The sequence below is a fragment of the Heloderma suspectum genome, chromosome 17 (assembly GCF_057233095.1).
Source record: "Heloderma suspectum isolate Gila_16-S chromosome 17, 16-S_ref, whole genome shotgun sequence".
NCBI classification, from domain to species: domain Eukaryota; kingdom Metazoa; phylum Chordata; class Lepidosauria; order Squamata; family Helodermatidae; genus Heloderma; species Heloderma suspectum.
Window position 1 is genome coordinate 6,482,254 of NC_139474.1, and position 23,478 is coordinate 6,505,731.

At 49.8% G+C, this 23,478-nt stretch overlaps 1 protein-coding gene across 1 annotated transcript in view; it reads left to right on the forward strand.

The window, feature by feature from the left end:
* LOC146334310 (uncharacterized) overlaps positions 1–21,128 on the forward strand; it is a 51,311-nt gene extending 30,183 nt beyond the window's left edge. The window contains exon 12 of the mRNA XM_084824069.1: positions 20,428–21,128. Within this exon, the coding sequence (XP_084680195.1) occupies positions 20,428–20,457 (30 nt within the window). The 3' untranslated portion in view covers positions 20,458–21,128. The remainder of the gene's footprint in view (positions 1–20,427) is intronic.
* Positions 21,129–23,478: the final 2,350 nt, after the last annotated feature.

The window sequence follows — 23,478 nt, forward strand, 5'->3', positions numbered from 1 at the left end:
GGATGGCCAGTCACAGAACTCTCATTTCCCAGGAGGCCAAGCGGTGAGACTAAAGAAAAGTTGCTTGCCAAGGATGTCCAGGCAGACGTGGGGGTTGATTCCAAGGGAGGTTCTCCCGAGAGCAGCCGCTTCTTTTGCCCTCGGAGGGCCGAGCCTAGGGGCTGGCGGCAGCTTGTTGACCCTGTCGCCCCGAGGGACCTCCCTTGGGCGTTGTGGATGGGTCTTCTGTTCCTCCACAAAGCAGCCGGCTGTGCTCGTGTCCTTGTTGTTTGGATCAAACCCTCTGTGCTGAGACCGCGCTTAGTTAAAAAACACACATCTTGGGCACGTTTTATTACAAATGATCCTATTTCTGCTTCTGAAGATATTGGGCGGGGGGTGCCTCTGCATCAAACGGAAAATAGGGGCTTACCAAAAACCTGAGCCCGGATCTGCCCTTGGGGTTTGGGGGTGGGGGTACCCCTTGCATGGTTCACCTAGGGCACCAGTTGCTGGCGGCAAGTGGCCTGCCCTGTCACCAGGGTTTTTTCCAGCCTTGCCTGGAGATGAACAGAGCTGTCCCACTGATCAGACTATTTCTCCCTTTAGAACACAGAGGAACATAGAGCCCTCCAGATATTGTGTATTAATATCATAAGCCGCCTTATACCATGTCAGACCCTGGGTCCACCTAGCCCAGTATTGTCAATACGGACTGGCAGCAAGGGCTCTCCGGGGTTTTAGGCAGGAGTTTTTGCTTCCCTGCCTGGAGATGCCGGGGATCGAACCCGGGACCTTCTGCATGCAAAGCAGGTGCTCTGTTATTGAGCCGTGGTCCTTCTCATAAAAATTAAGTTTCCAGTCCTCATGGTTTTGAATACAGGCCTGATTTAAACAGAAACATAGGAAGCAGCCTTATACTGCATGAGACCATTGGTCCATCTAGCCCGGTATTGTTGACACTGACTGGCAGCAGCGGCTCTCCAGGGTTTCAGGCAGGTGTTTTTTAAGCCCTATCTGGAGATGCTGGGGATCGAATCGGGGACCTCCTGCACGTGAACCGGGTGCTCTGTTATTGAGCCGTGCTCCTTCTCTTAAAAAGAAAGTTTCCAGTCCTCATGGTCCAGAATAAAATGCTGATTGAAACAGGGACATCGAAAGCTGCCTTGGTCTGCAACATTGAAACAGGGTGAGGTGCGAGCAACGTCGGTGCTGTACCACTGAGCTACGATCCTTCCCCTAACAAGAACATAAGGTTCCAGCCCTCATGGTTCCATGACGGAGCCCCCAGGTGGTTAGAGCCAACCAGAGGGCACTGCTCCTGAGTCAGCGCTGGGGGAGGATGGAGAAGGAGGTCCTCTGAACACAAGACACAAAGAAAGGTCAATGTCAGCTTATAACCCTGGCCGAGTTCTCTTGAAGAGAGAGCCCAGCTGTTCCTGTGGGTCAGCTTGGCTCATAGCCTCTGGAACAAAGAGCTGGCCCAGGGCGGGGTGCCTGCTGCGGGGACAGAACGGATGAACTCATCAGATTCTTCCAGGGCTGACTCACCTCCCAAGGGGTGGGGCGGTGGGGAGAAAGAGGCTGTCAGGAGCCCTGCCCGTCACCCACATTCACCTGGCTCCGATCACTAGCTCCAAATGGCTTTTCCCACACCCACGGGGGAGAATTGCTTTTGTGCACCCACGGTAAGCAAAGGTAAGCCTCATCTGGCTCACCCTTTCGGACATCTTTGGAGAGTGCAGAAAAACACGCCAAGAGGGGTGATCTGGTAGACGTTGCTTCTTTGGACTTCCAAAAGGCATTTCACAAAAGTCCTGCACCAAAGACTCCAGAGCAAACTTCGCAACTGGTTAAAGAGCAGAAAGCTGAAAGTGAGAATAAATGGTCAGTTGTCGTAATGGAGAGCTGGAAACAGTGGGATCCCCCCCAAAGATCTGTATTGGGACCAGTATTCTTTAACTTGTTCCTAAATGTTCCTGCACTGGAGTGAGCTGTGAGGTGGCCAAGTTTGCTGACGACATCGAATTATTTATGGTGGTAAAAATGAAAAGGGATTGTGAAGAGCTCCAGAAGGTTCTCTCTCCAAACTGAGGGAATGGGCATTAAAATGGCAAATGTGATTCAACGTAAGCAAGTGCAAAGGGATGCCCATTGGGACAATTTCGCGGATTCGCGGATGAGATCCAAGCTAGGATCTTGGGGTTGTGATGGAAAGCATCGATGCAAAGGTCAACCCAGTGTGTGTCTGCTGTAAAGAAGGCAAACTCCATGTTAGGCATAATTAGGAAGGGAATTGAGAATAAAACTGCCAATATCATACTGGCTTTATACAAACCTATGGTGTAACTACACTTGGAATACTATGTACAGTTCTGGTCACCGGACCTCAAAAAGGGTATTGTAGAACTGGAAGAGAGGCAGAAAAAGGCAAATGATCCAAGTGATCAAGAGGTCCTTTAGCTGACAAAAAGGTCAGTAAGCGGGGGGGGGGGAGATTGATAGAGGTGTACAAAATTCTGCCTGGTATGGAGAAAGTGGAGAGGGAGACACTTTTCTCCCTCTCTCATAATATTAGAACTCAAAGGGATCATCCTATGAAGCTGATTGGTGGGAGATTCAGGGCAGATAAAAGGAGGGACGACTTCTTCACACAGCACAGAGTTAAACTACGGAATTCACTTCCCCAAGACATAGTGATGGCCACCAATTTGGATGGTTTTAAAAGCGGGGTGGACAAATTCCTGGAGGAGGAGAAGGCCATCAGTGCTACTAGTCCTGATGGCTATGTGCTACCTCCAGTATCAGAGGCAGTCTGCCTCTGTATTCCACTTGCTGGCGAACATGAGTGAGGGGGTGCTATTGCATTCATGTTTTGCTTGTGGGCTTCCCACAGGCAGCTGGTTGACCACCGTGTGAACAGAATGCTGGACTTAATGGACCCTTGCTCTAATCCACGATTGCTCTTATGTTCTTAACCTGCTGGATCAGACCAAAGATGCCCCAGTGGGAATCTCACAAGTAGGACATAAAGGCAAGACACCCTCCCGCTTGTGTTCCCCAGCGACTGATATTCAGAGACAGCATATGGCCATCCTGAATAGTAGCCAATTGATATCCTTACCTGCCATATATTTCCCTAATTCCCACTTATAATCATCCTGGGATCCCATCCATGTCCCCAAACATGGGGGAAGGGGAAAAAACCCAGGAGCCCACTGTCTAGCAATATTGTCTGTAAAGCAGCCTTCCCCAACCTGGTGCCCTCCAGATGTTTTGGACTACAATTTTCATCAGCCTCAGCCAGCATGGCCAATGGTCAGGAACGCTGGGCCTTATAGGCCAAAACATCTGGAGGGCACCAGGTTGGGGAAAGCTGCTATAAAGTATGAGCAAGAGGCCAAACACTCACTGTTGCCTGAATTGGTGAGAGGTTTTTTTTTTCATATTTATTTTTTATTACATTTCTATGCTGCCCAATAACCATAGCTCTCTGGGCAGTTCGCAATAATGTAATATTGCTGTATATTTTATCATATACTTAGGAAGCAGGGTTTTTAAAAAGTAAATTGGTTTTTATAATTGCAGCAGGAGAAACTGCAGAATTCTAGAATATCAGTAGATGTGAAAAGCTTGGATTGATATGTGTGTGGATCTATATATTCATATCTATATCTAAGATAGATATGTCTTTAAAATATCTTTTCATATACCTTTTTACATACTAGACCACTGAAGAAAACCTATGGTCTAAAACACTCAGTCAGGGCCAGAGTCATGCAGTCATCCCATCCCTGATGGGAACTGAGCTAGCGGTAACTGACCAGGAAAGAGATCTTGGGGTTGTGGTGGACACCTTGATGAAGATGTCAACCCAACGTGCAGCCGCTGTAAAAAAGGCAAACTCCATTTAAGGCATAATTAGAAAAGGAATTGAGAATAAAACTGCCAATATCATGCTGCCTCTATACAAATCTATGTGGCGACCACACTTGGAATATTGTGTCCAGTTCTGGTCACCACACTTAAAGAAAGGATATTGTTGTTGTTGTTGTTAAGTCGTGTCCGACTCTTTGTGACCCCATGGACCATAGCACGCCAGGCCTTCCTGTCCTCCGCTCCCTCCCGGAGCGTGCTCAAGTTCATATCCATTGCATCGGTGATGCTATCTGGCCATCTCATCCTCTGCTGTCCCCTTCTCCTTTTGCCTTCAGTCTTTCCCAGCATCAGGGTCTTTTCCAGAGAGTTTTCTCTTCGCATTAGGTGGCCAAAATATTGGAGCTTCAGCTTCAGGATCTGTCCTTCCAATGAACACTCAGGGTTGATTTCCTTTAGGATGGACTGATTTGACCTCCTTGCAGTCCAGGGGACTTGTAAGAGTCTTCTCCAGCACCACAGTTCGAAAGCATCAATTCTTCGGCGCTCAGCCTTCCTTATAGTCCAGCTCTCACAGCCATACATTACTACTGGGAAAACCATAGCTTTGATTAGACGGACCTTTGTCGGCAAGGTGATGTCTCTGCTTCTTACTATGCTGTCTAGGTTGGCCATAGCTTTCCTCCCAAGGAGCAAGCGTCTTTTAATTCCATGGCTACAGTCACTGTCTGCAGTGATCTTGGAGCCCAAGAAAATAAAATCTGTCACAGCTTCCATTTCTTCCCCTTCTATATGCCAGGAAATGATGGGGCCAGATGCCATGATCTTCGTTTTTTTAATGTTGAGTTTCAAACCAGCTTTTGCACTCTCGTCTTTCACCCTCAACAAGAGGCTCTTTAGATCCTCTTTGCTTTCTCTTCGGGTGGTATCGTCTGCGTATCGGAGGTTGTTGATAATTCTCCGGGCAATCTTAATTCCGACCTGTGATTCATCCAACCCAGCATTTCTCATGATGTAATCTGCATATAAGTTAAATAAGCAGGGTGACAATATGCAGCCTTGTCGTACTCCTTTCCCAATTTTGAACCAATTGGTTGTTCCATGTCCGGTTCTTACTGTTGCTTCTTGACCCTCGTACAGATTTCTCAGGAGACAGGTAAGGTGGTCTGGTACTCCCATCACTTTAAGAATTTGCCACAGTTTGTTGTGATCCACACAATCAAAGGCTTTAGCATAGTCAATGAAGTAGAAATAGACATTTTTCTGGAATTCTCTTGCTTTCTCCATGATGCAGCGAATGTTGGCGATTTGATCTCTAGTTCCTCTGCCTCTTCGAAACCCAGCTTGTACTTCCGGTAGTTCTCGGTTCGCATACTGCTGAAGCCTAGCTTGTAGGATTTTGAGCATCACCTTGCTGGCATGTGAAATGAGCGCAATTGTGCGGTAGTTTGAACACTCTTTGGCGTTGCCCTTCTTTGGAATTGGAATGTAAACTGACCTTTTCCAGGCTTGCGGCCATTGCTGAGTGTTCCAAATTTGTTGGCATATTGAGTGCAGCACTTTAACAGCATCATCTTTTAGGATCTTAAATAGCTCAGCTGGAATACTGTCATCTCCGCTAGCTTTGTTGTTACTAATGCTTCCTAAGGCCCACTTGACTTCACTCTCGAGGATGTCCGGCTCAAGTTCAGTGACCGCACTATCAGGGCTATCAGGGACATTCAGATCTTTCCTGTATAGTTCTTCTGGGTATTCTTGCCACCTCTTCTTAATCTCATCTGCTTCTGTTAGGTCCCTGCCTTCTTTGTCCTTTATCATGCCTGTCTTTGCACAAAACGTTCCCTTGAGATCTCCAATTTTCTTGAAGAGATCTCTAGTCTTTCCCATTCTGTTGTTTTCCTCGATTTCTTTGCATTGTTCATTTAAGAAGGCCTTCTTGTCTCTCCTTGCTATTCTCTGGATCTCTGCATTCAGTTGGATATATCTTCCCCTTTCTCCCTTGCTTTTCGGTTCCCTTCTTTTGTCAGCTACCTGTAAAGCCTCATCAGACAGCCACGGCTTTCTTGCATTTCTTTTTCTTTGGGATGGATTGAGTTGCTGCCTCCTGAACAATGTTATGGACCTCCGTCCATAGTTCCTCAGGCACTCTGTCTATCAGGTCTAATCCCTTAAATCTATTCCTCACCTCCACTGTATATTCATAAGGGATATGATTTAGGTCATGCCTGAATGGTTTAGTGGTTTTTCCTACGTTCTTCAATTTATGCCGAAATTTTGCAATAAGAAGCTCATGATCTGAGCCACAGTCAGCTCCAGGTCTTGTTTTCACTGACTGTATAGAGCTTCTCCATCTTTGGCTGCAAAGGACATAATCAATCTGATTTCAATATTGACCATCTGGTGATGTCCATGTGTAGAGTTGTCTCTTGTGCTGTTGGAAAAGAGTGTTTGCTATGATCAGCGTGTTCTCTTGGCAAAACTCTATTAGCCTTTGTCCTGCTTCATTTTGTACACCAAGGCCATGCCTGCCTGTTATCCCGGTGATTTCTTGACTTCCTGCTTTGGCATTCCAATCCCCTATGATGAAGAGGACATCTTTTTTGGGTGTTAGTTCTAGAAGATGTTGTAGGTCTTCATAGAACCGATCAACCTCAGCTTCTTGGGCCTCAGTGGTTGGGGCATAGACTTGAATTACTGTGATGTTGAATGGTTTGCCTTGGATTCGTACTGAGATCATTCTGTTCTTTTTGAGATTGTGCCCCAGTACTGCTTTTCCCACCCTTTTGTTGACTATGAGTGCTACTCCATTTCTTCTAAGGGATTCTTGCCCACAGTAGTAGATACGATGGTCACCTGAATTAAATTCGCCCATGCCTGTCCATTTGAGTTCGCTGATTCCCAAGATGTCGATGTTCAATCTTGCCATCTCATGTTTGACCACCTCCAGCTTACCTTGATTCATTGATCTGACATTCCAGGTTCCTAAACAATATTGTTCTTTACAGCATCGGACTTTCTTTTCACCACCAGACACATCCACAGCTGAGTGTCCTTCCGGCTTTGGCCCAGCCGCTTCACTCTTTCTGGCGCTACTTGGAAATTCCCTCTGCTCTTCCCCAGTAGTATATTGGACACCTTCCGACCTGAGGGTCTCATCTTCCGGCGTCATCTCTTTTAGCCTTGCGATACGTTCCATGGGGTTTTCTTGGCAGGAATACTGGAGTGGGTTGCCATTTCCTTCTCCAGTGGACCACATTTTGTCAGAACTCTCCACCATGACCTGTCCGTCTTGGGTGGCCCTGCACGGCATAGCTTATGGCTTCACTGAGTTACGCAAGCCCCTTCGCGAGCTGTAAAAAGAGCAGAAACGGGCAACCAAAATGTTCAAGGGGCTGGAGCATCTCCTCTGTGAGGGAAGGAGACAATAGCTGGGATTGTTTGGCTTGGAAAAAAGGAGGGCAAGGGAGACATGAGAGAGGTCTACATAATTATGCCTGGTGCGGAGAATGTGGATAGGGAGGCATTTTTCTCCTTCTCTTACAATACTAGAATCCAACAGGGTCATTCTATGAAGCTGATAGGTGGGAGATTCAGGGCAGATAAAAGGAAGGACGTCTTCACACAGGGCAGAGTTCAACGATGGAATTCGCTACCACAGGATGCAGTGGTGGTCACCCATTTGGATGGCTTTCAAAGGGGGCCGGACAAATTCCTGGAGGAGGAGAAGGCGATCCATGGCTCTTAGCCCTCATGGCTCTGTGCTGCCTCCAGTCTTAGAGGCAGGATACCCATGAGCATCAGTTGCTGGGGAACATGGGTGGGAGGGTGCTGTTGCACTCCTGTCCTGCTTGTGGGCTTCCATGGGCAGCTGGTTGGCCGCTGTGTGAACAGAATGCTGGACTGGATGGACCCTGGATCCAGCAGGGCTCTTCTTGTGTTCTTATGCTGGCCTGGACGTGCTGGGAACTGCAGGACTTTTTTCTGTCTAAACATGCATAGTATGTACAGTATTTTTACCCTGCTCTTCAGCCCCCCCGCCCCAAGTGGCTTACAGAGATTAATCATGAGACACTGCCTGTCCACAGGCTTACAGTCTAAAAGACACAACACAAAAGGAAAAGGGATTGGGAGGGAGGAGGAAAGAAACAGCAAAACTCAGGCATCAGTTCTAAGTTTCAAAGTCCTCAAAGGTGTTCTCTCTCACAGGAAAGGGTGAAACAAATTCCCTGCAGCTGCTCCTTCTCTGGCTGATGTATGGGGCCAGGTTGGTCCCCCCGCTTCCCATAATGCAGCCTTCCAACGGCCCTTAAGTTTGTCATGACCGACTTAAGCCCCACTGCTTTCAGCGTGTCTGCTCTAAGCACAACTAAATCTGTTGTTAATCCGTTATTTGTTTACACATCCTGCATCAGGGCTAAAACGTCCGCTTTGGACATGCTCAGAGGTCGTGTCACTCTGGGTGGTTGCTTGGTCCATTCCCAGCCTTGATCATTGGGCCCAGTCCTCACGTGTTTTGAACTCAAACAAGGCCCTTGGCTACATCCCCCCCCCCCGCTGCCGCCTGCCTGTCCCTTCGAAGCAATGCAACTTGAACTGCGTACACAGAACATTTTTTTTCAGCAATGCCAACTCTGCTCCCCAGATGTTTTGTCGGTCTCTGAGCTTCCAGTCATCTGCTGCTTAAATCAGTTTCGAGTATTCTGGAGCTGAGCTGTTATAAATTCTTCCACCGTGGACAAGCCCATCATCAGCATGTCCTCCTTGACAGTGTGGATCAATTGCTTAGGAATGAACCTCGAGTGTCACTCTTTCCCCATATATATATATATATATATATATATATATATAGCAGTTTGCTTGTTCCTCACTTGTATCTGCTCCGGGGATGGGATGAGATCATACAGTCACCATCCAATTCTGTGTTGCATCCATGTGAGTTTCTGCCCCGATTGCGAAAGCCTGCAGAGTCAAAAAGATAAAAACAAAAATCTCATCCCGCCCCCCCACCCTCTTCAGAGCTGACAACATCAAGCATGGATTTTGCTCCAGTTTCTCACCCCGCTGTGTGTGTGTGTTACAAGTTGTATTGTATCAGCAGTGTAAGCATGGGGTTGGATCCGGACGCAGTCATGCTTTCAGTGGCCCCATTGAAATCAGTGGGGGAAGTAAGTCATGACTAATGTACAACACATGGATTTCAAGGGATCTACTCTAAGCATGACTAAATCTGAATCCAGCCCACAGTCCAAAGTATCTAAGCCTGCTCACACGCCACGTTGATTTTTCGGATGTTTTTTTTTTTTTGTTACACGTGCATCAGTCAAAATCTTGTTCTGTAAAGGGCATGCCACGGTTCCTTTTTCTGCAGACCAGTAGCAACCCAGTCCAGCCAGGCATTAAGAGGTACCGCGGCTCAACAAGTCTGCCTCCATCCTATGCCCTCTCTGATCTCAAAGCATGCTGTCTTCTCCCTGATTTGTAGAGGAAGGCTGGAGTTTACTCCAGGTGGTGGCGGCAGGGCCGGCTCCAGATTTTTGAGGGACCTTGGGCAAGACACCCTCAACGGGCCCCCTCCCTCAGCAAATCTACTTTCTCATGGCCATGGCCATCAGCTGCTCCCACTTCTCCTTCACTTCCTCATCATTGCCACCACTTAAGAACATCAGGAGAGCCCTGCTGGATCAGACCAAGGGTCCATCCAGTCCAGCATTCTGTTCACACAGTGGCCAACCAGCTGCCACAGGAAACCCACAAGCAGGACACGACTGCAGCAGCACTCTCCTGCCCATATTCCCCAGCAACTGAGGAACATACTGCCCCTGATCCTGGAGGTCGCACATAGCCATCAGGAATAGGAGCCATTGATAGCTGCCGCCTCCTCTAGGAACTTGTCTACCCCCTTTGAAAGCCATCCAAAATTGTCAGCCATCAATATGTCTTGAGGAAGGGAATTCCATAGTTTAAACTACGCACTCTGTGAAAAAGCCCTTCCTTTTGTCTGTCCTGAATCTCCCACCCATCAGCTTCATGGGATGAGCCCACTGGGTTCTAGTATTATGAGAGAGGGAGAAGAACGTCTCCCTGTCCACTTTCTCCACACCAAGCATGATTCTGTACACCTCTGTCATGTCCCCCCTGGCCCTCCTTTTTCCCAAGCTAACAATCCCAGCTGTTGTCACCTTCCCTTATACGGGAGATGCTCCAGCCCCTTGACTGTTTTAGTTGCCCTTTTCTGCACTTTCTCCAACTCTACAATATCCTCTTTTTTAAAGATGCGGTGACCAGAACTGTACACAGATTTCCAGGTCTGGTCGGCCCATAGATTTGTATATGGGCAGTATGATCATTGGCGGTTTTATTCACAATTCCTTCCCTAATTATGCCTAACATGGAGTTTGCCTTTCTTACGGCGGCTTCACACTGGGCTGACATTTTCATCCAGCTATCCATTTGCTTGCTTGACAGGTGGACAGCCAGGGAGCAAGGAGGCCGGGGCATCTCCCGCTCCTCCCTCTCACCAGCACCATTCTCTGGGTCGGAGCGAGAGGCAGGTGAGCAGGCAGGTTGCAAGGGGGGAGAGGAGGAGCAACTCCAGGGGACTCTTGTCAGTGGGCCCCTGCTGGGGTTGGGCCCTTGGCAGGTGCCCGACTGTGTCTACCCTTGACACCAGCCCTGGACTCAATCCTGGCACTGAAAACATGTTCTGGGGCAGAACACTGCTTAGCGTCCTGCAACCTAAACCCTGCTGAGCCTCAAATAACTTCAGCTCTCCTTTGCTGCACTCATGATAAACCCTCATACAAATTAAACCCTGCCCAGTCTCATGTGTATTAAACACTCTTCAGCATTGTGCAAATTCATTCCTGCTTAGATTCACACAGCTTAAATTCTCCTTAGCCTCACTCAGATTAAGTCCAGAGTACCCTCACATGAATTAAACCCTGCCTAGTCTCATGCGGATTAAACCCTGCCTAGTCTCACACCGATTCAACCCTGCCTAGTCTCACGCCGATTCAACCCTGCTTAGCCGCGTGCGAATGAAACCCTACTCAGCCTCACACAAATTAAACTCTCTTTAGCCTCACTCAAATTAAAATCCTGCTAACTCTGCCTCAGACCTCAGGTCCCTCCAGTTTAGTACTGTCTACACTGACAGGCAGTGGCTCTGAGACAGGGGGCTTTCCCAGCCCTACCTGGAGATGCTGGGGATGAATCAGAGACCTTCTGCGTGCAAAGGAAGCGCCCCACCACTGAGTGATGGTGCAATCCCCTAGAAAGCAAGCAAGTTTCTAGTCCTCATGGTGTGTGTGTGTTTTAAAGCATAAGCTTGTATTGTGTTCTTTATATGAACAGAACTGAATAAGGGGCTGATCTAAATAGGAATATAGGAAGCTGCGATTGAACCTGGGGCCTTCTACAGACAAAGCTGGTGCTATCACCCTGAGCGACACCCCTTCCAGGGGTGAAACAGGGATGGGGTTGTCGGACTGCAACTCCCATGACCCCTCACAATTGGATATGCTGGCTAAGGCTGATGGGAGCTGCAGTCCACCAAAATCATTCCCCATTCCTGCCCTGAAAAGAAAATAAGATCCCAGTCATGATTCTGAATACGGGGTTGATTTCAGTAGGAACATAGGAACCTGAACATTAGTCTCATTGGCAAGAGGTCTACAGAGATTCAGACAGGGAGGGGGAGAGGGAGGGAAAGTCTTTTTCCTAGCCCTACATGGGGACGCCATGGATCGAACCCGGGGTGCTCTGCAGGCAAAGCCTGTGCTTTCCCACTGAGCTATGGCTCTTCCTCTAATCTTGCCAGTGGCGGTTGCAGCAGAAAGTTTCAGAGGTGAATTTTGCATTCCCTGGGTGAGTATTTCCCAAGATTCTGTGATGGACTTCCCTTTGGGTTCGACTGTTGTCTTTTTATAGGGGAATTCCACTAAGGAAAGAAAATGTCGATTGAGTGTGTGTGTGTGTGTGAGAGAGAGAGACAGAGATGATTCACACACACAACAAGCCAGAATACAGGGTGAGTATGGGTTGAGTGTGGGTTGTTGCTGAATTGTGGGTTGCTGTGTTGTGTGAACCCAGCCATGCTAACAAACCATGGTTTGTTAATCACAAACAACCCACCCAACAACAAGCTATGAGCTCTCTTTGTGGGTTGTTCATGGTTGACAAACCATGGTTTGTTAGAGTGGCTGGGTTCACACAATGCAGCAACCTATGATTCAACAACAACCCACGTTCAACCCATACTCACCCTGTATTCTGGCTTGTTGTGTTGAATGAACCCAGGCACATGTGGGTGGGGTGAGGGGGTGGGGGATGAGTTGGTTCCTCCAGTTCTGTTGATAACTTTCGTTCCCAATTTGTCTCCTTCCCTGCACATCAATTATCCAGCTTTTGGCTCTGTAGAGCCCATGAGGTTGAGAATAATACATCAGGAACTGTACCCTTTGGGGGTAATTTGCTGATGTTTAAAAGGTTAGGAGCTTTTTCTGGGCCCAACGTGTTGGGAGGAATCCATCTTGGGTTTGTGGACGTCACTGGCAGAGAATTCATGCAAGACCCAAAAAGCAAGGGGTGGAGGAGAAATTCAGAGTTGGGAAAGGCAGTGCAGGGGGGGCGAGGGAAAGGAGAGACATAGAAATACTCTGTGGGGCTTTTCCTTAATAGTGAAGGGAGGCTGTTTCGCTCCATTGGCTTTGCCTCTGGATTGGAATATGGCAGGGTTAGAATCTGCCAGGCTTCATGGAGTCCCACATTTCTAACCCTCCCGTGTCTTTTTCACAGCTGCACAACAGGCAGAAATCAGCAGGCAAAGCTTCTCCCCTCTGCCTGTCCCCATCTTGTAGGGAAGTGGCACCTGTTGGATTTCTGCCTGTTTGTACAGAAAGATGGCAGGAGCCCTGTCAGGAAGTTGGGGACAGGATGGGGCAGGGACAGAGTCATCTTACTAAGCTGGATGAGTGGGCTTGAATAGACTTCAGTGACCCCCAGAGTTCAGCCCCCAAACCATTTAAAAAAAAAAAAATAGGGAAGTGATACCTGTTGGATTTCTTCCTGTTTTGGCAGAAGGATGACAGAAGCCCAGTCGGGAGGGAGGTAATGGCCATCTTGCTAGGCTGGAAGAGTGGAGTTTTATAGTGGGGTTGCTGGGCTGGAAGCGTGGGGTTGAATAGACTTCATTGAGCCCCCAGAGTTCAGCCCCCAAGCCTGTTTTTAATACCAGGGCTCTTTCCTTCTCTCTCGCTCTCCCACTCTCTGACACACACAATAGTGCACGTTAGCTGCGTTTTTTCTTTGAAACTGTCCGGGAGAAGAGAGTGTTCCTGAGCGAGGGTAGAGTGCCCTTCCCACACAGCTGGCTCGTCGCAGCCAGCTCCTGCTACCAGGCCAGACAGAGGGGTCTGCAAAGCTCTGCAGTCCAGTGACTCTCACATTAGCTGTGCAGCGCCTTTTCACTGGTAGCACCCATCTGGAAGCACCCTTGATCAGGGATGCCATAAGGGTGGCGCTTTGGGGCAGTTGCCCAGGGCCCCACTCAGCAGAGCCGGCAGAGCCCAAAGGCAGCAGCATGGCTGGCTTACTGTATTTTGAAGTAAGGGAAGGAGACTACGTTACCATATAAAGAGGTTGGGGCGCGGGGGGGGGGGGCAGTGAAGATTATGAAGTCCAGTCTAAAATTACCTAATTGCACCACAGCTGAAATAAACGGTTTGGATCAGAGGGGAGCGGAGTGAGAAGATGGCTTCCTCCACCCCCAGAAAAGGAAGGAGAGAAGGAACTCGGTGTCCTGTACCCAACCACCCCTCCAGCCCCCATGCTACACACTGGCTCTCTCACCCCCTTAGCTTGGGGCAGAGCCAAGTGGGGAAATGGTTTCCACAGGACAAAGGCTGGAAAGGACTCAGGCGTCCTGGCTTCCAGCCCCCAACACCCCCCTCCAAACACTCCTCTGTCTGAGCTGGGGACGGTGATAAAGTCCCACCCCACCCCCATCACTCTCTAAGACAGCAAAGTAGCACCATCTCGGCCAAAAAAGAGAATTGAACCCAGGCGTCTGGTATCTCACGTCTTCCCTTCTTGGGACCCATAAGCTGCCAGGAAGACCCACTCCTCTTTTCTGGTTAACCACTGAGTGGCACAATTCCCTTCCAGCGACTCCCAGGACGCAGCATTTTGGCTCTAACCACTGCACCCAACTCCTGTTGGCGAGGCTCAGGCAGTGCTCCTGGTTCTTGTTGGGACAGGCAGGCATTCAACTGGTGCAGTCCCGAGGGGGCATGCAGAGAAGGGGAGAATGCCATCTTCACCTGTTGAATGTGTGCCTGTCCTGCAGCAGTTAAAGGCACAGACGTTCTGCCAAGACAGGATGGGTGGGTAGGGAGCACCCCCCCCCCCAAATCAGAGATATTTGTTGGACTGACAAATATATAAATAAGAAGATGGGATGGGCAGATCTGGGGGCAGGGGAGGATTGGAATAGTTGGGGGTGGTCGTAGAGACAGCTCTACCATAAGGCAAGATGTGGTGTACCTGTCAGAGAGCAGATTTCAGGTGCCAGTTTTCCTCCTGTACAAACCACACTGAAATGAGCAAGAGCTGTCAGTCTCCTGTCTCCTCTTCTTCTGGTGAGAGCCTGCCTTTGGTTCTGCACATCTCACTATCCTCTGGTAGTCTGCTAATGGAAGATGCTCCGTTCTGGAATCCAAGTATCTCAACGCATTGTTAGCTTCCAGGGGGTTGTAGAGCCCAAGTGTCCAGGCACCCAGGCTCTCCTTCCTCGTGTGGAAAGAATGAAAATTTAGGGAGGTGGCCCACTACCATCAAGGGTGCTATAGGCGCTGAGGAAGTCCTCACTAGCACCCTCGTATCTGCAGTTTGCACTAGGGTTCAGTTTATGGAACATAATGTGATATCATCTTAAAGAGGAAGGGGTGCCTTTGAACATGTGCAGAGTGCCTTTATCCCACCACCAGAGCGTCACCACAACCAGCTCCCCTCCTAACTGGGGTTACAAAGGTTAGGCCTTTCAAGCCACAGAAAGCCCAGGTTGTCAACTCCGACATGACGCAGTGGTTAGAATCTCGTACTAAAAGCAGGGAGACCCGGGTTCCAATCCCCACCCCGCCACAAAGCTCGCTGGCTGGGCCTCAGCTACCCACTGCCTCTCAGCTGAACCAACCTCACAGGGTCGTTATGTGGATAAAAAGGGGGATGGAAACAATGACAGCTGCCTTGTGCTCATTAGAGGAAAGGGGTGTGTGTGTGTGTGTGTGAGTGTGATTAAAGCGCTAGCTGGCATTCTACGGAACCTGGGCCACTCCAGAAGGGACCGTTGCCTAGCAATAAGAGCTGGTCTGTGCGGTGTGATTAGGACCCGCATGGGGCCAGTTCCCGCCTCTTCTTTTGGTGAGGGCCTGCTTTTGGTTCTGCACATCTCGCTATCGTTTGGTAGTCTGCCAAGACAGCCAGTGTGGTGCAGCGGTGAGAGTGTTGGGCTGAGACTCGGGAGCCCCAGGTTCCAACCCCCACTTGGCCATGAAGCTCACTGGGCGACTTTGGGCCAGTCACTGATTCTTAGCCTAACCTACCTCGCAGGGTTGTTGTGAGGATAAAATGGAGAGGAGGAGGATCATGTAAGACATCTTGGGTTCCTTGCAAGAGGGGAAAAGACGGGATATAAATGTAATAATAAATGAAATAACAGAAGCTGTGCTCTGCTCCTGAGTTCTCTTCTTCCCCCGCAGCCCCCATTTGATCCCAGAATGCCTGAACATTGAGGACAGTAATGCTTGCATGAAAAGAAGGGGGGGGGGAAGGAGTTTTCAGAAGAAAGAGATGAGACACAAACCAGACCAGCTGTCTTCCCCCTCCTCTCCCCGCTTTGGGCTGGGCTCCCTATAACTCAGTCCCCCAGGCCTGCCGTTCAGGCGGGGCTACCCTACTCCTTAACAACAACATCACGTCTGTCTGCAGCAAGAGAAAAAGGGGACTTTGCGTTCCTCCTGACCTCACAGCAACCCTGGGCCAGAGAGAACGGCCAGCAAGTGGGGACAGCAGCGGCCTCCACCCTGGCTGGAGACTCAGGAGGCCAGCCCGTGCCAGCAGCTCCCTTGCCACGTGATGCTCTAACCACTAGGCTTCGCCGAGAAGCGGGGTTGCCAATGGTGAAGCCGGCCCCTGCTCCTCCGCCTTTAACCATCCTTTGAGCTCCAGCAGTGATCTGATCTCTGCAGAACTGCCTCTGTTCAAGGCACAGGAGCAAGCCAAGAGCGGGTCAGTTGGCAACCTGAGTGTGCTGCCTGGTGAGATAGAGCATTGGACTAGGGCTGGGGAGACGTTGGATCAAATCCCTTCTTACCCACAATGCTTAATTGGGTGACATTGGGCCAGTCACTCTCAGCCTAGCCTACCTCGCAGGGTCGCTGGGAGGGTAAAATGCGGGGAGGGGAGGAAACCTTTAGCTTTTTGGAGGAAAAGTGAGATATAAATGTAATAAAGTGAGGGTGGGGGCTGGAGCCTGGACTTCCAGCATTACTCCTGCCAAGCAATAGCCTCAGCGACCACAGCCCCTGTGCTTATAAAGCTTTATAAAGGCTCCTGTGCCTTTATCACAGTTGTAGGGCATTCAGAAATTCATCCGGTGCAGATCCAGTATTGTATGGGGGTTGGTGGGGTGATAAACTGCACCTGTTGAATTTCTGCCATTCCAAAGTCCAAACTTCTGGCCCTCCAGGTGTTTTGGCGTACAACTTCCATCAGCCCTAGCCAGCACTGAAAATGGTGCAGGCTGATTTATTTATTTCATTTTAATGTATTTGATCTGAAGAATTTTCATGTTGCTGCTCAGCCAAAAGGGCTCCCAGAACGGCTTCCGTATAATCAGTTAAACAGGACAGTCCCTGCCCTGCAGGCTTGCAATCTAAAAAGACATGACAGACAAGGAAAAAGGGGTGGGGAGGGAAGAGGAAAACAGTGGCTCAGCTTCCTTCTGTCCTCTCTCTCAGTACAACCTGCTGGACTGGCTGCTGGTGGTGACAGAGAATTGAGTCGCAGGCCAAAACATCTGGAGGGCCAGAAAGCTGCGGACCCCTAAGCTAGATCTGCTTATTCTGATCATTCTCATTCTCATCATCACAGCGATCCTGCTTTTAACATCTGTTCCTCAAACCACTAGGCCCTCTTGCTGCTGGCCAGACCCCGATAGGGAAACCCGGGCGTCCTGTTTCCCAGGCCTCGCTCACCCACCCTATTTCCTGGCTCACTCTGCCTCTGCCTGTGTGTGGGCCGGATGGTGAATTTCCCACCCAAGCGCTGTGCAAAGTGTGCTAACAAAGCCAGGAACGCGGAGGGTCTTTTCACACACTCTCCAGTTTCAGGGGAAAAAGTGGAGTGGGGGGCGGGCAGGGGGGGATGTTTCTCTCTGCGCTGGAAACTCCTCCCCCAAACTGGGGCAAAACAGAGAGGCACCCCCTTTCTCAGCTGTGTCTGTGTTGGGGGCAGGCGGAGAGCTTCAACTGCAGCTGCAAAAATGGAGACCTTTTCCAATCGCTCCGGTGGCCGTCCAGGCATTGCCAAAAGGGAGGACGGAAGAGGACACCGATTTGCACACCATCTGTACATGCCCATTTATAGAGGCACGTTGAGAAGTCATGACTATGGTTTAAATAGAAACATGATACATCTCACCCTAGTGGGAAGATTGCGAGCAGGTGAGACCGGACCCCTCTCTGAAACCCTGGAGAGCCGCTGCCAGTCAGTGTCCAGAAGACTGAGCTAGACGGACCAAGACTCTGACTCACCTTCCCACCTTCCTATTTAAATATGGCCTTTATTTTGAACCATGAGGACTGGAAACCTAGTCTATCTTTAGGAGAAGGGCTGTCGCTCAGTGGCAGAGCAGCTCCTTTGCATGCAGAAGGCCCCTGGTTCGATCCTCGGCGTCTCCAGGTAGGGCTGGAAAAATTCTTGCCTGAAATCTTGGAGAGCTGCTGCTGCCGGTCAGTGTTGACGATACTGGGCTAGATGGACCCATGGTCTGATTCAGTATAAGGCAGCTTCCTATGTTCCTCTGCCTTGCAAGGAGAAGGTCCCAGGTTCAACCCCTAGCGCATGTCCACTTAGAAACGTCAGGTGATGATGGGAAAGTCCCTTTTCTGTTGAAGAACCCCTGCCAGTCCGAGTAGGTAATGCTGAGCCAGGAAGGCCTATCGGCTGATTTGCTCTAAGCCAGCTTCGTACATTTTGGAGAGGGATTGCAGCTCAGTGCTAGAGCACCTGCTTGGTGTGCGGAAGGTCCCAGGTTGGATCCCTGGCATCTCCAGGTAGGGCTAGGTAAGAATTGTGCCTGAAACCCGGGACAGCAGCTGCCAGTCAGTGTCGACAACACTGGGCCAGATGGGCCAAGGGTCTGAGTCACCTTCCCATGTTCCTGTTTAAATCAGGCCTTTATTTTCAACCATGAGGACTGCAATCTTACCGTGTCTTTAGGGGAAGGGCTGTCGCTCAGTGGTAGAGTGCATGCCTTGCATGCAGAAAGTCCCAGGTTCGATCCCCGGCATCTCCAGGTAGGGGGGCTAGGAAAGAATTGGGCCTGAAACCTGGGACAGCAGCTGCCAGGCAGTGTCAACAATACTGGGCTAGATGCAAAATAGTCTGACCTGATATAACGCAGCTTCCTATTCTCATGGGACTTCAGGGAAAATGGGTATCTATACCAGGGTATCTGTGCAGAACCTTTTTCAGCCTGAGGAATTCCATGTTGGAGGAGCTCTCAGGACCAGCATTCCAGTGGTGTGTAGGGCATAAAATACCAGCACATTTTCACTTAAAGCTTTTACTGCCAGTCACTAAGCCCTAGGAGGGGCATTTCACCCTTTTAGAATGGGGCAGGGAAGGCACAAATGTATTTATTTATTACATTTATATCTCGTCTTTTGCCTCCAAGGAACCCAAGTCAGCATACATAATCCTCCTCCTCTCCATTTTATCATCACAACAATCTTGCGAGGTAGGTTAGGCTGAGAATCTGTGACTGGCCCAAAGTCACCCAGTGAGCTTCAGGGCCACGTGGGGACTAGAACCCAGATCTCCCGAGTCCCAGTCCAATGCTCTAACCATTACACCACACTGGCTCTCCAAGAAAAGCAGGAAAAGGGGGCATGGGTGGCCACCTGGGAAATCCCTGAGGTTCTATACCCCTGATCTATATTTTGCATCCATGTAAAAACTTTTGCTTGTGCATGTTTATATGTGCTTTCTTGTAGGCAATTGTTCCTCGATGCAAATATTGTGTGTGGGTTCCTCTGGAGAGGTTTTCTTAAAGCATCCAGAGAGCTATTGGGTGGTATACAAATGTAAGAAATGAAATGAACTAAGCTCTATCCTATAACCTTATTTCACTGCCAGGAATCAGCCCTGGAAGAACATGAGTAGGGTGCATTTGTTGTTGATCTAATAAAGTGGGGTTGCCTCTGAGAGTATGCAGAGTAATTTCATTTGCTATTGAAGAGCTACAGCCCATCCTGACATACCTGGGGCTTTGGGAGCGGGGCTTCCAGATCCGAGCGTGTGACGTCCAGGCAGATGTAAAAAGGTACCTTTCTTAGAAAGCAGCCAGTGCTGACTCCAGGTTTTGGGGGGTCCTTCGGGGAAGATGCCACCACTGGGGTCCCTCCTTAGTGTGCCCTGGCTCTCCCATGTTCTGCTGCCCACTCGCTTGCTCTCTGGGCCCGATCCAGACAAGCACCCAGGAGAAGCGGCTGTCTATCCTCTTGGCATGCTGGGAGAGGGCAGGTGAACAAATTAGGACCAGGTTACCTGAAAGATCATCTCCCCCTACATAAACCTGTTAGACCACTACGGTCTTCAGGGGAGGCCTTGCTGTCTGTGCCACACCCTGCGGAGTCCCATCCGGCAGCAACATGGCAACGGGGCCTTCTCTGTGGTGGCGCCCTCCCTCTAGACCGAGCTGCCCTCTGCGATATGTCAGGCGCCCACGATCCTGTGCTTTCGACGTGCTTGTTCACGCTGGCTTTCCCCAGCCAACAGCTTGTCTCAGTGCTGTGCTTTCCCATGATGCATTGTTTTGCAATATGTTGTGAGCTGTTTTGGGATTCTTAAAATGGGAAGCTCTCAGACAAATAAATAAGAAATAAACAAACACGCAGCGAGAGCAGGAGGGGCCAGAGAATGGTAGCGGGCAAGAGCAGATGCCCAGCAACGCCTGGCCCTGGTGCTGGCCCTGAAAACAGCTGCCAAGGTGGATCCAGCGTGGTAAGCATGTTGGATTAGAACTGGGGAGGCCCGGGTTCAAATCCCCACTCAGTCACGGAGTTCGCTTGGTGATCTGGGGCCAGTCTCTCTCCCTCGCTCAGCCTAGCCTACCTCACCAGGCTGTTGTGAAGAGCAAAGGAAGTGGGAGAACTCTTGAGTACCCCTTTAAGTTCTGTGGAGGAAAAAGTGGGGTCTAAATGTCGTAAATAAGGGGGTGGGAGGGTGTAAAACTAAATCCAATTGTAATTGGTCTCTTCTCATCCACCCCGCTCCCTTTCCATATTTCAGTGCTCGGTTCCGGCACATGTGAAGCAATAACAGAGAATGTCTTTCCTTGGCTGCCACTCAGTCTGATGAACAGTTCTGCCGAACCCCAAAGCTTGCATAATCTTTTGTGACGTTTTGCTTGGTCTTAATCAAGGTATTGCCTGACTGAGGATTTTTGGATTAGAACGAATGTGGACTCTGAGTTTTCCTCCTTCCCTGCAAATCCCCTGCCGAATAATTGAGATTAATCCTTCCAGATCAACAGCCCTTGCCTTTCACGTTTGGAATTAAACTCCCTGTGCCTTTAACACAGGGCTGTAGACCCTTAGGAGAGGCATTTGGACCTTTCAGAATGGGGTGGAAAGCCAGGAAACCACCATGGTGGGGGGGGGAGAGGGGGCGAGGTCATCTGACCTCTGGGCCTGAGTGTCTGCACCCCAGCTTTAACAGCTCCTGCAACAGCAGGCATCAATGCAACCGGTGCAGCCTTTCTCCACTACAGAAATGCAGCAATGGGGAGAGATCTCCCTGTAGTATTTCTGCCTGGAGAGGCCCCTTTTAGAGAGCCGGGGAAATACCGTGGCCCTATTCGGGTGTGTTCCGGAGTATGTGATGTGTGGGACACTGTGGGGGCAGGGCTTGTGTGGGGAGGGGGGGCCCATCCTGTCCAGCATATATTGCTGCCCCATCTGTTCCTTATTAAAAGTCGCCAGAAAGACCACACATTCCAGAGGCTGATATTAACCCTTGCTAGGCCATGCGCAGTGTGATCACATTCCTGCCCAGTGCCCCCCCCGCCCCCACCCCAAAAAAGCGGAAAAAAACCAGCTTCGATTCTCCCATTATCTCACCCCATTTAGCTCCAGTTTGGCATTTTCCAGAGAAATATAGGGGAGGGGGTTTCAGAAAGGGGGAGGGTAGATACAGACATTTGACTTCAAGGCAGAGATTTGGGTGGGGGGAAAGAACACCTCAGGAATGCAAACTGTGAACTCCTCACCCCCCCCCCCAACACACACTGAGTTTAAAAAAATATTCTTTGAACTTCTGTCTGAGAAAAAGAGGAGAGGGACAGAAGAAGGTAATTGGAGGGGCTTCAAAGGCGGTGTCTGCCCCCCCCTAGCACATCTCCCTTGTAACCTCACAGCCATGGTGACCCCCCACCTTCAGTTTTCTTAACAGCCGGCCATTGCTTCCCACTCAATTGTGAAGATCTGTCTTTCTGTCTCTGTCTCCAAATGCTGCAAAGGGTTAACATTTCAGATTTTGCTGGGTGCCCCATAGCCCTCCCCACCCCCACCCCCACCCCCACCCCAAATTGGGCAGAGTGCCACCAGGCCACCACACCCATGAATCTAAACTAAAGCCAGAGCTGTTTGGGCTGACTCATGCAGGACCCTGGAAAGGTGGCCAGGTTGGGGAGGATATGGCAATCCTGCTGGGAGTAAAATGGGAATTTAAAGGGGGGGGGGGTTGGCTTTTGCATATGCTGTTACCTCATTTCAGGCACTCTTCCCCTACCATGCACAAACAACTCCCACCCCAAATCTCAGCACGCACGTTGTTGGGGGGGGGGCGGGGGCTGTTTTTAGCCCTGGAACCCGTCGTGAATGCTGGGCTCAGCTCTGGAACGTACAAAAGAAAAATAAAGGAGAGAGTGCCTCTAAGCACGGGCAGAGTGTTTTCCCATCAACTCTGCATAGCCACAACCGGACACTGCCGGGGATCAGGAAAAAGGATCTTACTGGATGCGATTTCGACAAAGGCTTTGGCCCCAGCACATCTCTGGGCCGGAGCATCTCAGCAACTAAGGAGAGCAAGAAGCAGCCCAATTTCCTGTACAGTCCCTTTAAAGCAGTAACAAACTACTCCTCATAAAATGTGCAAAGCTTAGACAGGCTCTCACCAAGTGCAGCACCCCCCCATACGACATACAGTGTATGTCTGGACTTTTATCCTGTTTCCACAGTTACCTGGTGTCTGATCACTCATCTTGCAGGCTGGGGTAATCGTGGATGAAATAACGTGGTAAAGTTACAGCCCCCAAAAGTCCCTTTCTCCACAATTAGGAGCTACCGACAAGGCACAGCAGGGCAAGGATCTAGACGTGCGGGGGGGGGGGGGGGGGAATAGGTATAATATGTTGGTTCTAATTTCAGAGAATCCAGATCTTTAATTATCTTGAAATTATAGGGCCTGGCTGAGAGACACAAACATCTCCCTTCCACTATTTTTCTCCTGGGGCTTTTTCCCGGGACCGCCCCCCCCCCCACAAAGCCCACTAAACATCCTCTTCCCCCCTCCTATCTATCTGTTCCCAAACTCCCTTATCAATGTATTAGGATTCAAGGGCGGGTTTTGGATTAACCCCCTAAACCCCACTTCCTTTCAACTCTGAGAATTGGAGTCTTGGCTCTCATCTCCACCCCAAACCAACATACCCCTCCCATTTCTTAATCCAGAGGAGTCCACTCCCTTTCCAGAGCTCTGAACCAGTTGCAGGATTAATCTTGGAGATATATTTCTTCCCAGAGATCTCTGCAATTTTTACAAATATTGACCCCTGAAGAAGGCCCGTATATATGATACAGGGCCGAAATATGTTGGGCGACTTCAACGAATAAAACTTCAACATCCTGAGACTGTCTCTTCATTCCATCAGTGCTGGAGCATGCAAAAGTGGAAGTAACGGAGAGAGTGCCTCTAGGCATGAGCAGAATAATGTATTTCCTTCACCTTCCACCACTTGATTCTTCTTCAGCCAGCTAGTCCTCATGAGCCCCTCAAACGGCTAGCAGCAGGACCAAGGAGTCCAGAAGTCGAATCTTTTTCCCCACTTGCCCCCTAACAATAACCCCCAGTTCTGCTCCCAAGCGAAGGGGGCGGGGAAAGAAACCCGAGACTCCCTCCCTTTTTAATCCAGCTAGGATATTGTGATTAGGCAGTTGTGTGGCCTGCAGCACACCTTTTCCGGATAGGCTTTCATCCCTAAATATGGGGTCCCCCCTCTCTCATCCGCTCCCGCTGCTCTTCACCCCGCTACTGTGTGCAGAAGATTCTTGAATTCTCATT